The 17485-nt window shown below is 43.0% G+C and overlaps 1 protein-coding gene across 1 annotated transcript in view; it reads left to right on the top strand.

Moving 5' to 3' along the window:
* The window catches only part of bsna (bassoon presynaptic cytomatrix protein a), a gene marked incomplete at both ends in the record, with an annotated part of 133667 nt that overhangs the window by 102761 nt on the left and 13421 nt on the right, over positions 1–17485 (top strand). The window contains 5 exons of the mRNA XM_080030867.1: positions 1928–2380; positions 5014–10350; positions 11732–11896; positions 12558–12814; positions 13863–14817. Of these exons, the coding sequence (XP_079886993.1) occupies positions 1928–2380; positions 5014–10350; positions 11732–11896; positions 12558–12814; positions 13863–14817 (7167 nt within the window). The remainder of the gene's footprint in view (positions 1–1927; positions 2381–5013; positions 10351–11731; positions 11897–12557; positions 12815–13862; positions 14818–17485) is intronic.

Below are 17485 nucleotides of genomic sequence, written 5' to 3'. Positions count from 1 at the left end.
CATTGCTTGACCTATTGAAATTTTAACAGGGGGAAAGCAGAAAAAAAAAGGATGAAAAGAGAATTTAAAGGAAGATGGAAAAATACAATGCAAAACAACACAGTTCAATGCTAACACTTAGACATTTAGAAAGGGAGGAGAAAAGAAAGGCAGAGATCTCTCCTCAGACATTCAGCATTTTATAATGAATGTTATTGACAGGGGGAGAAAAGGACCAGATTGTTTGTGCTATGTAGGTTAAGTGCTGCAGCGATGGGGTACTCCACTCTGCGGGCCAATACACACAGTACACACACACACACACACACACACACGCACACATACACACGTACACATGATGTGATTGGTAGGACAGAATGTACTTGCTCTGAGAAAAGGAGGGAATGAGTTCACTTTAGAGTCTAAAAATGATTCAACAGTCTCAGAGGCTATACTGTGAGTTTGCTGCTTTAGGGGATGCACACATAGACAGACACACGCAGACATTCTGACACACACACACACCCACACACACACACACACACACACACACACACACACACACACACACACACACTCATTTGCACTCATAAGCTCATGGTCAGCATTTAACTGTACATTCTGTATTAAAGAGGGTATTTTAAAATCATTAACAAGATAAACCAAATACACATATAGAATAAATGTTCATCTCATGTGTATTCACAGTATATACAATCTGAGACACATTATTTGTCTACAGTCACAAAACAGACGGTATACGGTTGATGGGGTTCAACAATCTTGAACTAGGCCTTGATACAGACTGATACAATGTGGGTTCATCATCCCACATGCATACAGATTTTTGTATGACACAAAAATGTACAGATTAAACTTTAAAAAGGGATCCAGAGAGAGAGAGAGAGAGAGAAAGCTAGAACTAGCTCATGAGTTAGAAAGGGATTTGGTGAGTTTTGTGTAGAGATAGAGAGAGATGGAGAGAGGATTGGAAGGGAGTGGGCGGACAAGAACAGAAGGAAGAAGATGAGTATCAAGTAGGAAGGGCTTCAGTCCTGTATAACTCTAATAAGATAGCACTTTTCAGAGTTCACACTGTGGGCAGGTCAGTGACATTTTCTAGGTTGTTGAAATTTCTAATCATGGAGCTCATTCCTTTGTTTCTTAAGACCTGGAATTATGGAAACACTTTGAGTGGAAGAAAAAGTTGGATTGTGTGTGTGTGTGTGTGTGTGTGTGTGCGTGCGTGCGTGCGTGCGTGCGTGCGTGCGTGCATCATAGACTAATTCCCCATCAGTCAGCCTCATAGTGTGTGAAGGCAGTGGAGCTGTGATGTCTGTTAGAAAGTATGTCAGCTTAGCTCAGCCTGCTGCAGCACTGCCATCTCTGTCTGGAAACAGGATTAACAGAGTGTGTACAGTACTTGCGTGTGCGTGTGTGTGTGTGTGTGTGTGTGTGTGTGTGTGTGTGTGTGTGTGTGTGTTTTTGTACGTGTGTGTTTGTTTGTGCTGGTCCCTGGAGTATGCTGTAGTAGTGAAATCAACAAATGTAATGTTTGGTATAATAAAACCCATCAGTCTTATTTAACCTGAGATGAATGTGAACATCTCATTTTTCTTTGACCTCTGGAGGAGTAGCTGAAAAAGGAACACACACACACACACACACACACACACACACACACGCACACACACGTACCCGGGAACCTCCCAGTGTTGGGGGAAGTGGTTTGCAGTTGAGAAGTAGCAACCTACCTGTTGAGTTATTTTCGCTGGTCTGGTTATCACGGCAGCAACATTTCACACATACTTTCCTCCCAGGTTGTTGTTGAAACTTTCAACGGCCCCCTCAGATCATATCATATTTATATCCTAAATGATGTTTGGGAATTGGGAAACAAAGTGATGGTCTTTAACTGGGTATGTCCTTTGTCCTCTCTGTGTTTCAGAAGAAGGAGTGGTTATGTCTCAACTGCCAGACCCAGAGGCTGATGTCCGGAGGCGGTCTGGACGAGCCCCCACTTCCTGTTCCTCACCCGTCTCCCAAGCACCAGCCAATGGGCTCGCCCCGTCACCAGGCGCCAACCAGTCAACAGAGCCCTCTCCACAAGCCACCCAATCAGCAGGGGCCCAGGGCAGCCCAGCCCCAGAGCCAGAAACCCCATGGTACTACCGGGGGTCCATTCGCACCCACTGCTGCCAAACAACCCACCGACACCAAGACCACGACGCCAGCTACGGCGACTGTGCCGACCCCAGACATCCACACACAGTCCAAACCCAACGGGGAGAAGCCCAAGACTGATCCTGAGAACCAAACTGCCAAAGACACCAAACCCTCACAGAAGAAAGCAGAGCCGATCACACCCATCAAAGATATGAAGAAGTCCAGGCACTACGATGTAAGTTGAATTTTTTTTGGTTGTAAAACCCTGCTTTAGTACACTGCACTACTTTGTATGTTAAGCTACGGAAAGAACCAAAAAGTGATCCAAATGAATAATGCACTGACAGATACACTATGAAAGAACGAAGCAAAAGGAAGAAAAAATTGGTCTGATTTTCATTGATTATACCGTCAAAACGATAGAGTAACATACAGGCCTTTGTACCAAAAATGGCTGCTGTTGTGTGACCAGTTTTAAGTATGTATGCAATGAAGTGAACTGAGTAAGCATGGCTGTTTCAGCATGGCTCTGCTTGAAATTCATAGGTATTCCATCAAGCTTAATGCTCTTGTACAGGTATGTGAGGTTTACCAGAGTTCGTCAAGTGGGACCTCCAAACACCTTGCAGTCCTTACAGCTTAGATATTACATGAAGTAAAGAAAACCAGATGAAACTTATGTCATGTTAAATTTTTTGACTATGTAATACAGCAGGAGATGCCGTCTATTTTAGAATATAAAAATGAACTTCACTTTATGGTTTCCCAAATGATAAAAGATATAAAACCAACATAGATAGCATATGTTGGTTTTAAGGGTACTATGTCTGTGTCAATATCATCACACTTGTTGTCATATGTCTGTTAATTACTAATCCCGTCAACTAAGCACTGATTGGTCAATTTATTTTCCAATCAGTGGAAACAGCCATCAATGAGCACACCACTGAGCACTGAGGTGTGGTTTTCAATTCAGAGGTCTGGAAACCAGGATAATGCAAAGTAGAAGACAGTTTTTTCAGTATTATGCTCCAAAATGAAACACTGAGTATTTTTACATAAAAAAAATAGTTTTCACAGAGAGTTGTGGCTATTCATGACACTGCCTTTTTTATGGAGTCTGTTTGAATAAAAAAAAATTATAGTTGAACCAGTAGCCTTCTCTTTTAGTGTTGGACGGCCATGGCTGTTGCATGTCATTGATTTGTTGCTCACAGAATGCTGAGGCTGCACACATGGCGGAAAAACATTCATGGACTAACTTGGGGAGGGGGAGAAATTGAGAGAGAAACACAGAGGCAGGAAAATAATGCCTTTTCTTACTCAGCGGCAGCCATAATTCCTCCTGAAATACATATAAGAATTGGTTGCTCTGGGCCTTTTCGAAGGCAGAGCAGACCCTTTTCATTTGGGGGGCTGCAAGGAATTTAAAGAACAGAGAGCTCAAAGTAAAGTCTCCTCTGAAGTATTGAAACCATTGTAAGAGCTATTCTAAAAAAAGACTTCCATAATTTCAATCTATATTCGTTCCTCCGTCCCCATTTCATTCACCAGGTTAGTCCCTTTGAGTTTATGTTTTGGCATGTTATCAACAGACATCTGAGACAGAGCCATTGATGAATGACTTTTGAGAAGTTATCATTTTCCAATCATGTTATCGCTTCAATCTCCCTTTACACCTTATCAAGAAACTGAAATTTTCTCATACTAAAAAACATATAGTTTGACTAACCACTCTCCATCAATGGCTCAAACAATTCCATATATCTATAAGCCACTTCATCATAACTATAATACTATTATTTTGTCTTTATTTGTCTTAAAAATGTATTATACTATTTAAGAGTACATCCTCTTAAAGATACCATTCTCTGATGTGTTATTGTTGTATAATACCTTTCCATTTTTACATATTTGAGTTGTAACTACATTGTAATGAAAATAATATTCATTTAGGTTTTTGTTCTAAGGCCAGATGTAGCGGCTAGTAGATTTGATATGTATGGTTTATTCAGTTTTGGAAATAGGAAGGGCAAATCTCTGCTTTTTTTCTTTTTTTACAATAATACATACATGTCAATGTTTGTTTTCCTGTATAATTCTATCTCAATAATGTAATTGCATATCAACCTAAAGCCTATTCTCGGAAATGTTCTCTGTTAATGTAGGCAATTCCATTGATCTTCAGGCAATTAGGAACTATTTATATAATATGACAATGATATGACATAAAATGACATTTTAACAATTGTGAAAGTTGCAAACCCAATGAAGATAACCCTACTTTGGTCATTCTTGCTTAAAATGAGAGCTATATATAACACTTCATTACTTGGTAGCTAATGTTCCAAAAATAATAGATAAGTCTCATTAATCATATGCCATTAAAAACCTATTACATTTCCAAATACGTAAACCTCCCTAAAAAAACATTTGAATAAGTTTCAACAAAATTCATTGTGGTTTGTATAACCATCATACTTTTAGATATAAAGTTAAAAAAACTTTCAGGGTAATTGCTGTATCTCTTCTTGTAAGTAGTAGGATGATTTATTCACTACTTACTATAGTAACTTTATGTAACTATGTAGGTGCTGTATTGCATAAGGGATGATGATTAAATCTAGACCTATTTTGTCATACTCACATTTTTTAACTACCATTGTTAATGTTAATGGTTAATATTAAAGTAAGAAAGAACAATTAAAATTGTACAATCTTAACATATGTGGACTTCAATTGTTTGCATGATGTTGTGATTATCCAACTTTAACATACAGTATTGTTACAATTTGCAAAATTTATGGTAAAAAAAAATAGTTTCTCCTAAACTAATGCAATTTTCCTTTTTTCTTTTTCTTTCTGTAGGATACGAAAAACAACAGCACCCATGACTTGTCACGCAGCCCTCAGAGCCTCAGTGACACTGGTTATTCTTCTGATGGTATCTCCAGCTCCCACAGTGAAATCACAGGTCTAATCCAAGAAGAGGAGATGAAGCTGAGTGAGAGAGGGATTAGTGGGCGGGGTTCCCCGCCGAGCCCATCTGAAATCACCAAACTAGAGAGCTCCATGAGGCCTTTGCTGGAGAAGAGCCTTTCTGAAGACAAGTCGGACAGAAGGGGGAGGAAGCACAGAGACAGAGACTTGGATGACAGAGGAAAGCAGCGCCCTCGCTCTCTGTCAATCCCGCCGGATGCATATGACTCTGACGAGGAACTAGAAGATATTCTGGAGGAGGAAGAAGACGGAGAAGACTGGGAGGGTAAACGGAAGGAAGGGAAGGAGGACAAGAAGGAGAAGAAAAAGAAAGAAAAGGAGGTGGAGCCCACAGAGATGACAGATGAAGAGTTTATGAGGAGACAAATAATGGAGATGAGTGCTGATGAAGAAAATGAGGAGGAGGAAGAGATGGAGGAAGAGGAAGATGAGGAAGACGAAGGATATGGCTACCAGAAGCCCAAGAAAGGCCACCAAAAGCATCTCATGTCTGACTCAGGAAAAGAGAAGAGACGTCTTCAGCACCACTCTAGCAGTTTTGAGGAGGAAACAAGCAGCTCTACCGATGTTTACAAAGGCTCAGTCGAGGAGGGTGAAGACGATGGGATGGCATCACAAGGAGGCCTGAGGCGCTTCAAAACCATCGAACTTAATAACACCAATAGTTACAGCCGCGACATGGAGCTGGGCAATGAAAATGACATGAACCTTGATCGGGAGCCAGAGCTAGAAATGGAGAGCTTGACAGGATCCCCTGAGGAACGTTCTCGGGGGGACTCCTACTCCACTCTGCCAGCCACTTCGTCCTCATATGGCTCAGGCCAATCTCCTACTTCCATATCATCAATGGAAGAGGACAGTGATAGTAGCCCCAGCAGAAGGCAAAGGCTGGAAGAGGCCAAGCAGCAGAGGAAAGCACGCCACCGTTCCCATGGCCCTCTCCTTCCTACCATTGAAGACTCTTCTGAAGAGGACGAGCTGAGAGAAGAAGAGGAACTTCTTAGAGAGCAGGAGAAGATGAGGGAGGTGGAACAATCGAGAATAAGGAGCACAGCGCGAAAGACCAAGAGGGATAAGGAGGAGCTGAGGGCTCAGAGGCGCAGAGAGAGGTCCAAGACACCACCTAGCAATCTCTCACCTATTGAAGATGCTTCCCCAACAGAAGAATTGAGACAAGCTGCAGAAATGGAAGAGCTCCATCGTTCTTCTGCTTCTGAATATTCCCCTCAGAGTCTGGACTCAGAGGCTGAGGGATACGAGTCCAAACTTTACAAGTCAGGCAGTGAGTACAACCTGCCTACTTTTATGTCTCTCTACTCACCAGTAGATAAACCCTCACCTACAACAACTACCACAGCACCATCTTCAACTTCCAAACCACTAAAGAGTGCTGAGGAGGTTTATGAGGAGATGATGAGGAAGGCAGAGATGCTGCAGAAGCAACAGAAACAACAGCAGCAACAGCAGCAGCAACATGGAAGACATGGGCAGTACTATGAGGAGGATGTTAATGGACAAGGTTATGAGGATGAGTATGAATATGAACAAGATCAAACAGGATATGACAATGATGCAGCGGAGACAGAAACAGATATTTATGAAGAGATCCGACAAACATCTCAGAACATCACCAAAATGCAACAGGCTTCCGATGAGCAAGTAGAGCTTGAGAGTTCCTTCCCAGATAAACAGCTCCTAGACACAAGCTCAGCTTTTGCTAAACTACTGGAACAAAGCAATGCTCTCTTAACTCCAGGGACCAGCCCCACCCAGGTCTCAGCCCCGGTTTCCTTTGCTGAGACCGGAGGGAGGATTCCTGATGTCCGGGTGACACAGCACTTCTCTGCAAAGGATGGACACAAAGACAGGATTAAAGGCCAAGCAGGAAAGAATGGAATAACTCCAATAGCGGCTGCCACCACTATTGCAGCTTATGGAGTTTATGCCAGAGATGCAGTGACTATTTCTCAGACTAGTACAAGCCCTACTATGACAACAACTCAGTCGGGTATATATGGGCGACACACCGGAAGTCCTGCAACATCCTCAGCTACAGTCTCAAGTGTATGTAGCAAGATTGCAGAGATCACCCAAGCCTACAGTCAAAGAGAAGTGATCACCAGAAGGGTAGGAGAAACCAGGGGTGTCCAAGTGAGAGAGAGTTCAACATCTTCCACTGAGAGAATTATTGAGCCACGTTCTCCCAAGTATACCACTTACTACAGGAGCACCAGTCCTCCTCTTTCTCCATCGCCACCAACTCAGAGTCCCACCCGTTCACCTTCTAGAAGGGCTACAGCTGAGTTCTCTACTCAGACATTCAGTTCAGCATTACGAATGGAGTCCGCTTCCTCTGAAGCTACATCTCCAGTGATGGCTACGGGAACCCAAACATCACATAATTCGGTTTCCCCGAGACTCTATCGACAGCAATCTTCTCAAGATGCCCGGTACTCACCACCAACAAGTCCTGGCAGGCCAATGACAGTTAACACTGCTACTTCTCCCCTGTCTTCGCCTACCCGATTTAGCCGCCAATCAACATTTGAACATTACTCCCCATGTGGCAGCCCTCCAGACACGCCCCCTTACCAACATTCTCCTAACCGCAGCTTCTACCAAACACAAAGAGTGGAGAAGGTAAATGTGGGAACAAGTATGACCACCACAACCAGCACTTACACTAGAGGGTCTATGTCAATGGATAACATCTCCCTCTGTCGAATATCCACAGTCCCAGGCACTTCAAGGGTTGAGCAGGGCCATATGATCCAAGGTGGAAGTGTTGTGGACCTTAGAACAGCCAACCAACCAGGTCCTTTTATCATCACTGACCAGGGAATGGATCTCACCTCCTTAGCGACTGATAGCAGGAAATATCATTGTGGATCAGAGGGTAGCAGACACTCAACGGTTGTACAGCCACTGATTATGAATCTGAACACCCAGGAGACTATCACACCAACCACTGTTAGTGTCACTGTGGCTGCTTCCATGTTTATGACCCAGCCGAAACAGCCAACAGTGTATGGTGATCCCCATCAGAACCGTTTGGACTTGGGCCAGGGTATGGGTTCGGCTGTGTGTCTTTCCCAGAACAAACCATCACCTCCAACTGACCCATCAATACCAAAAATTGATGCCAAGCTGGAGGACCTTAGTGTCCAACAGAGAGAGCTACAAAAACAGCAAGAGAAGCTGCAGATGCAACAAGTGCTCCTTGAACAGCAGTTGCAGAACCATCATCACATGCAACATCAGCAGCAACAGGCATCTGCTTTAGCCAGGTACAACTTGACAGGCCAGCCACCTTTACTGAAAAAAGACTTGTTAGTCAGCCAGACTAGCAATACCACAGCTATGGTCAGTGCTGTATCACCAATCATTAACCCTGAGTTGTATGGCACTGGTCCTATTGAGCTTATAGGGAAGCCCAGTCCTCCTGGTTTGATGTCTCAATCACCACATACCATGGTAGTACAAATGGATGGCGGGCCAGAACAGGTTAGAGCAGTGACCCAGTTAGTGAAAGTTGAAGAAGGACAGGATGCTATGCATCTGGCAGGAGGTCAAATTAAACCAGACAACCAACCAGCTTGCTGTGATGTTGTTTACCGACTTCCATTTGGCGGAATCTGTGTAGGTGGTTCTGAGCAAGAGGGCATAAGGCCTCCATCTGCCCCACCTCTCACCTACGAGTCTGACCAAGAAAGACAATCTACAAGTTACAATGAGTATCAAATGGATGGACGTAAAGCCTACACATTACCTTTCCCGGGTAGGCTTCAATCTTCGATGTCTGATACAAACCTAGCTGAAGCTGGTCTACAGTCTTATCATTCTAAACTAGACTCACATCTCCAAGCCACAGAAGAACTTGCCGTGGATCATTCTGGTATGAAACAGGGCTATGAAGGGTATATGGGGATGCAGTATGGCTCTTATACTGATTTACGGCATGGAGGAGACATCACAGTCCAAGCGCTGCCTATAAGGAGGTATAATTCTTTATCTAACATAAGTTCAGACTATGGCTACTCCCCTCATGACATTGCTGGCTTCCAAGAAGCTAATTTGGCTCAGTACAGTGCTACAACTGCCAGGGAGATCAGCCGAATGTGTGCAGCACTTAATTCCATTGAACGATATGGAAGCAACCCAGACTTGATGCAGTTTGGTACTTTGGGGAGAGGAACAGGGCCTGGGACTTCTAGACTTGCAGCAGGTCTCGGTATGAGACAAAACCTCCTAATTGGACTCGATGGGAAGCCAATAACCCACAACCAGGCATTAACCAACCTTATCAATGCCAGGCAGGCCAGTCTTAGAGCCATGTACCCTGGTGCTCTTAGGTCCGCTGATGGGATGATCTACTCCACCATTCAGACCCCTATTGCTTCTACACTTCCCATCACAACCCAGCCTGCCTCTGTTCTTCACCCATTACTGAGGGGAGTCTACAGGCCATACCCCTCTGCCAACATGACACCTGTGCCCCTATCCAGTCTTACTAGATTACCAATGAGCCCCAGAATGCCTTTGTCTGGACAAGCTGCAGTCCGTTACCCATCACCAGGACTCCTCCAAACAACATCAACCACTGTCCCTACTGCGGCTGTTGCAGCAGCTACAGTGCCAGTAGGTGCCCCATTGTCTGTTTCCATGCCAACTACTAGCTCTACAATCCAGGATGAACCTGTATACCTTGGTAAAGGTGCCACAGTGACTGGCCCATCTGCAGAGGTACAAGGAACAGTTGTCATACCAATAGACCAACAGCAGCAGCCAATTAACTTATCCCAGGCACACCTGAACGGTCAACAACAACAACAACACCAGCAGCAACAGCCCCCTCCAGCAGCTCACGCCTACCCACTCTCAGGTACTTCACAAACTCACGGCTACACCCAACCTCCAGTGGGGCCCTCTGCTCCCTCAGGTGTCCAACCCATTCCAGGGGGCCTTCCTCCATTCCCTCCACCAGGTGCCATACACAAGGAGGGTGAAACCGAGGCAGACAGGCTGCACCGGCAGCAGGAACAGCTCCTACAGATGGAAAGAGAGCGTGTGGAGCTGGAGAAACTCCGCCAACTGCGTATTCAGGAGGAGCTGGAACGAGAAAGGATGGAGCTGAAGCTGCACAGGGAGAAGGAGCAGATGCTGGTGCAGCGAGAGTTAAATGAGCTGCAGAGCATCAAGGACCAGGTAGAGGGAAAAACAGGGTGGCGAAATGGAGAGTTTGATAGTTGGTGTCTTGTTTGATATTGGTTCTTATTCTGTTGTTTTTGTGGTGGTGTTTCTTGTGGTGTTGTGGTGTATATTTTCTGTCCTTTTATAGCTATTATTTAAATGTTTGTTTTCTCAAAATTGATGTTCAACCAGTTAATTGACTTGATCTTAAAGAGAAAGAACATAGTTCCCCCAAATAGTCTGAAATATCAACAAATTATATGTACGGTATACAGTATGTATATGCATGTATTTCAATACATGTCTTCAAAAAACTACATGTAAACAACTGATTGTTTTATTGAAGATTGTTTAACTAGAGGGACCAGTTCTATATCCCTTAAGCCGGTGGTGTCAACATTTTGTCATTGTTAGAGAAATTGTTATTTCGTGTAATGATTAATGGGTTGCATGCAATACAAAAATCTTGTTATATAGTCCGATATGTGCACAAACATGCTTGTAGTATGTATTTGTGATAGAAACTGGTGATGGTCAGATTTCGTTTCTAAGGTAGTTTCATGTTCCATTTGTTGGTCTGATTTATAGGGAAACAAAACAATGGATCCCATTATGTTGTTTACTTTTAATACTCAATAGCAAGTACACATTTAAATATCTTGCTTTTCCTTGTGAAGATTTGCTAACAATTAACAGAAGGGCTAACGTGACAATTTTCTTCTTTTTTGATAGAACAAGCAGTTGAAACTCTTTCAAGTAAACTCTGTTAAACAGGTGTGGAAGCCGTCCTTAATGACAATGAACTAGAGATGGAATGTTTAATATGCATCCCATAACCTACAGCACAAGCAAAAACCTTACCCCCTTATTTGCGCCGGCCTGTCATTTATGCAATACTAAAAAAAGCATTCAATTGTTTTCTTATGAGCATTGTATGACTGGCAACAGCAATTACCAGTACACGCTGCACTTCATTTATGTTGCGCTTCCATTCTTGGTTTTTGCAATATTTAGAAGTCTGACTAACTTGGAACCAATGTCAAAACTAATCCATCAGCACAAGAAAACAAGTCCATGCTACATGCAGTTTCAGGAGTCTTGTGATTTGGATGCATCATGATAATTGATAAGTTTGTTTTACAACCAGATGTGCCAAAAATCAAAAACCTTGTTGTCTTCTGTCTCTACTGTTTCTCTCTATCACTTCATTTCCCTTTATATTCTGTCTTTTTGTCCGCCATATATTTTTCCTATTCGGTTATTTTTTCTCCTTTCCGATCCCTCCACTCTCCCATATGTCTTGTGCTACGATTCTTCACACTATTCTCTTTGGTTCTCTTTCTGTTATTGCCGGCATGTTTTTGTTTCCTGTCCCCTTCCCACTGACATTTTCTAGGTTTTACAGCAGCAGCAAAATGAGCGTGAGAAGCAACTTGTTCTCCAGAGGGAACAGCTGGCTCAGCAGAAGTCCCAGCTAGACCAGATCCAGTCTCTACAGCATCAGCTCCAGCAGCAGCTTGTGGAGCAGAAGAGGCAGAAAACCGCTGCTGCATCACAGAGCGTACAGGTGAGGGGAGTGAGGAGGAGTAGATGGCTTACAAGGGATGTGACATGCTTTGAAAGCCTCGGCTCTTGGGCAACAGTGGCAGAATTTGTTAGGGCATAGACAGTAGGAAAATACTGAATAAGCATGCTGCTAGAAGATCCCAATTTCAGACTTTCCCGACACATTATGTTTAACCTTTAATTTTCAGGTAATTTCATTGAGACACAAGGTCTCATTCTCAAGAGAGTGCTGTTAGCCTACAACAGTACAACATAAAGTTACAGAAAGACAGAACATTAAGTACAAACACACAAGTACAGATGCAAAAACATGCTCGACACCCAGCATGGACTTAGCCTTGGAGGAAGTCTTTATCTGCCAGACATACTGTATGCCTACCTATCCTTTTTGTGTTATTTACTACCTGATAATTATTTTCCTTCCATATTCTGTATTTTCTAAAGTTGTATTTATCTAAAAGGGTCCATTAAGCTAAACGCTCTGACCATTTAGAAATAATGGGCTGTCAGGGAAATTGTGCCTGTAAACCTTTTATGTCATATGACCATTTGTGGACAAAGTCATTCGAATGTGCTCAATAAAATGATCAGCTGTTAACTGACTTGATTTCTTGAGCAATTACAAAGCCATTTTTTCCTAATTCTTCTTCTTCCAGCTGGATGCAAACGGACAGCCCCTGCACCCCTACAACGACTCTCAGACAAACTCTCGTTCGCTCCCCAACTCCTCGTCAGAGATGTGCCTGAGGAGCCACGAGGAGCACACGGAGACCAGGAGCAACATGAGGAAACACAGTTCCATGACCAGACTGAGCAGAGACAGTATGGACGGAGACGGTGTGGCGTTTTACGGCTCCCCCCGCAGAATCGTGGACAGCTGTGTACAGACAGATGATGAAGATGGGGAGGACAGGTAAAGATGTTTGTGTTGGATGGATGGAGTCAGTGAAAGGGCTTTCACACAGGCAACGCTTTGTGCCGGCTGCGGTTCCAGAACCAAATTTTGAACTGGATGGCGTGTTCACAGCTAAAATAAATTGTTTCTGAACCTGAAAAGTTGGTTCTCTGCTGGAACCAAAAAAGGATTTGTTTTTCTTGAGGACTGTAAAGTCATCAAGGTGTGTGTCTAAGCTGTGAAGACAAGAAGAAGAAGGAGACAAAGGCAGCTACAATGCGGCTTAATGCTTGGTGGTGATTTGGGCACAAACCAACTTCTTGGAGAAGTGAGAGAGCAGCACAAAAAAGCACAATACCATGACATAGGGTGGTCAAACTTTGGTTCCACTTAAACTGGTATGAACACAGGCCGGTTCCCCAGAAAGCAACATGGTTCTCAAACTCCAGAGCGGAACCATAACTGTGTCAGTGTGAAAGCCCTATGAGTGGACAGATACATATAGTAGATAAGTCTGTTTATTAGGTGTAGTTTTATGTTGGTGTAGATGCAGATGAGCAATGTAAATGTGTGTGCATGTGTTAATAAGGCAAGTTGACAGTCATCCTTTCTATGATTCAAAAACAAGACAATAGCTGAGATGTAGATGCATGCTTTATGAATAATTCATGAACAATTCCAGGGAGGAATACGGATGTCAAATTTCTGAGAGTTTCAAAGACAACGAGCATTGTGCAACAAATACAGGTAGTTCTACATTCAGTATCTGTGATTTTTTAAACTCAGACTGAGTTGTTGTCGGACTATATGTTCCAACGTTAGCAGTTTATGATATAGGGTTATCAGGTAATACCATAACTACCTTTACTGTATACTCATAATTACTCATTAAGCTAATTCTTATCAAATGTATTTAACAGTGTTCCTTATTGTCATACATATTGGTAATTGCAGGTACCTGAAAAATACTGTATTGGTATGTTCAAAAATGTATGTCATTTTCATGCCCTTGTATACATTGTTTTTTTGTTTGATGTGTTCTTCCTCTCCTCTCCCCAATCACCAGGTACATGAATCGTCATCGTCCCAGAAGGAGGGGCCGCAGTGTGGACTGCTCTGTCCAAACAGATGACGATGAAGACAAGGCTGAGATGGGCCAGCCGGTCCGCCGAAGACGTTCCCGCTTCTCCCGTCACTCTGAGTCTGTCGCCAGTGGCAGTAACGCTGCCGTCTCCACCTCCTCCGCAGCCACTGACACCAAGACTGACGCTCCCAAGATGGTATCCTCCTGTATGGCCACCCAGACCATCAGGGAAATGTCTTGCCAGACAGAGGTGGAGCACCTGGGAAGAGTCTCTCCAGCCATCCACGTGACAGTACCTGACCCCAATAAGGTAGAGATCGTGCACTACATCTCCGGACCAGAGCGGACCCAGAAAGGTCAATCTCTTGCATGCCAGACTGACGTTGAAGCCCAGTCGCAAGGTGTCGTGGCACCCCAGCTCAGCGTACCGACCACGGTCAGTCCATATTCTTCCTCTGCCAGTACCGGAACGCAACAGTCCAGTTCTGCTGATCTCCTGAGCCAGCAGCGCCACCACCAGCAGCAGCAGCAGCAGCACAATGCGGCTAACGCAGCCAAGTTTGAGCGACGCCGCCCCGACCCACTCGACATCAACTACCAGCCTCACAACCACCTCCACAACGAGTCCGTCTCCAGCGTCATGAGGCAGCAGCATGGAACTGCCAAATCCCCACAGGTCCTCTACTCTCCGGTCTCCCCGGTGTCCCCTCACCGCCTGCTGGAGAATTCTCTGTCCAACGAGAGGCTGAACAAGGCCCACGTCACGCCTCAGCAGAAGTCATACACGGCCGAGTCTCTGCAGCGAAACCCCTCTGTTCCCAGACCCATGAAGAACACCCAGAGGTCAATGTCAGACCCCAAGCCCCTCAGCCCCACCTCAGACGAGCACACCAAGGCCAGACTGAACCTCTATCAACAACAGGCACTCCAGAGCCAGGTAAAGTCCTTTAAACCACTCTGACTGACAATGAAAGATAAATGTAGAATTATAGAGAACAAAGCAACTGAACATGATTCAAGGCACAGTCTAGATAAGATATCTAAACGGTGTAGATAAGGGCAGCACGTTTTAAAGTCAACATGATGTGACAGAGTAAAGGTTTATTTTTGTTGAACTTGCAATGTGTCTTTCATGAAAACAGATGGCAAAACAGTGGTCAAATGTCCCGATTACAATTTCGATCAAGTGTTGGATCATTTTCAGTTAAAAAGCACATTGTTTCAACTAAAAACTACACTCTTGATACTGTCTCGGCTGGAATTTCAGCTGTGGGGAAATGTATGTAATATAAAACATTAACTGGTTGACGATTAAATAAGTAAAACAAATTCTAGTAATATAAAAAGCTGCCTAAGAAAACAAAGAAATCAAAAGACAATTGAAGTATCATATATACTGTAGCCTATATATATTTTTTTCATACGGTCAAAAGATGGTAAACTTTCTGATTAAGCTATCTCAGCAAGCCTTACTTCTTCGGGACAGGTTGCTAACAGAACGTTTGGTAACTAATCAATCAAAACGTTGGAAGACTGCGTTAGACTGTTTCTGTAATACACCTTTCACACATGAACACCGAACAATATCCAGACAATCTGATCCAGATAATGTGCAGATGTACTTATATGCAACATGTTCTCCCATGCTGAAAATAGTCCAAGTAGTAGTGAAGGGCCGTGCCTGGTTAGGAGGCTGCAGGAGGCAGCATATGACGAACAAAGGTGCACTACGGAAACCTTAGTGATATAGTTCATTGAAGATTGTAGACTAAGTGATCAAAACATAAACATCACATCATCTCTGTATAATGGCGTAGTGGTTTACTTGAAACGTTTTTTCTTTTCAAGAGTAATTCACCTCTTTCCCAGTGGCTAACGTCCATTCACAATGAAAACCTTTTTTCGTATTTATTTTCTTTTGACGTGTCCACCTTCCCTCATCAGGCATAGTAGTTATGCAATGTTTGTGAACAACAGTCCCTTTCTCATTTAGATATTTGTTGCACTGTACAGTATTTTCGCTCCTAATCTTTTGAGGTGTTGGGAGTATGCTTGCACTGCCCACTTGCTAGGATTAAATGACTAATAAGTCTCCACAGGGATTTTTTTTTACGTTGCCACCCCCACACAGATTGAAATGAAAAACACCACATGACACACTTTGTGATCTATTTAAAAATTCTAAATGCTGCTAATGTTTTTGGTGGAAGAATAACAAAAAAAGGAGTTGAACCAATTGACTTCAATGTTCATGTCATTCATGATATTGATTGGCCACATGGAAAACATTGACTCATCTGAACATGATATAATTGCTTGGCTGGGTCTGAGGAGAATAGTCATCCCACACTTAAAGCCCACAGTATGTTATTATTTCAATATTGTGCAGTCAAAATATACACCCAACGTTATAGTCAAATACATTCAAATTATTGTCTTCTGCTCTTTTTGTTTTTCTTGAGGTATACATTGGAACCCATGGTGCAGTAGGCTTTGTCTGGGAACAAATATGAGGCTGTCAGAAAATGTATGGAACATGTCCAAAACAACCTCTGCTTTATTGTGTGCACTTTGCCTAGAAGCCCAGTTTGTGTCCAGAGCTGCACATTCCCTTAATGGGGTTGGTCCATACCAACTCAATAGCCTTAACTATACACTAGCCATTCTGCCAGACTCCCAATCCGTAAATGAAGGAAGATTAATTGCTTGACAGTTGTAAGGTGGTTAATTTCCATTATTTCCAAAGTGAAGTTTTTCTCTTCATACAATTGTCCTACATCACAATTATTTTGTCATTCCATGATTCAAAGTAACAGCAACGAGATTCATGAGCGGACCACGAATAACCTTTTCTTATACGTGTTAGACTGCAGTCAACACAGCCTTAAAAATAAATAGATTGTATATATAAGTCAATATTGTATGCAAAATGTAAATAAAGAAAAGCACACTCAGTATTTCATAATAAAGAGCAGACAGTTGTGTTTGTTTTAAACCTATTTCAATCCGAAAAATCCTTATAGGAACGACCCAACAAAAAGTTTCCAATTGGTTGAAGTTGTCTGCATTAGATGTAGTGGATTGATTAATGGTTAATAATACTAATTTGAATGTTTGTGTATTTCCTCTAACACGAGCTCCACTCTTGTTTCCTGTTGTCCTTGTCTCTGTGTCTATATGTGTCTCCTTTGTCCTTCTACCACTTCTTCTGGTCCCTTGTTGTTATTCCCTTTTTGAGTTTTCCCCCCTCCTGTTCAAATCATATGTAATGCACATCGTCTGTCGTCCCAACTCATTTAACTTTCGCCTTCCACCATTAACCCTTTTCATGAATCGCCTTTCTTCTTTTTTCCTTTTATTTCCTCTTAATTTACTCTGTAAATCCTGTCTCTTTCCTTATTCATCTGTCCTCCTCTGTCCATCTCACATACACATTTGATTACCAAAAATGTTCCATCTCCTTCCCATTCAACTTGCATATGGTCCTATTCCCTATTCCTATTGACCGCTCTCTACACACCCGTGTTTTTCTGTTGCCTTTCTTTCCATGTGTCTTTGTCACCCACAAATTCTCCTGCTCTCCCATCCTTCCCTGTCCTTTTTTT

The sequence above is a fragment of the Ammodytes marinus genome (genome assembly GCF_949987685.1).
Source record: "Ammodytes marinus genome assembly, chromosome: 7".
Classification (NCBI taxonomy): Eukaryota; Metazoa; Chordata; class Actinopteri; order Uranoscopiformes; family Ammodytidae; genus Ammodytes; species Ammodytes marinus.
Note: the sequence above shows the minus strand (reverse complement) of the source record. Positions and strands in the feature narration are given on the sequence as shown.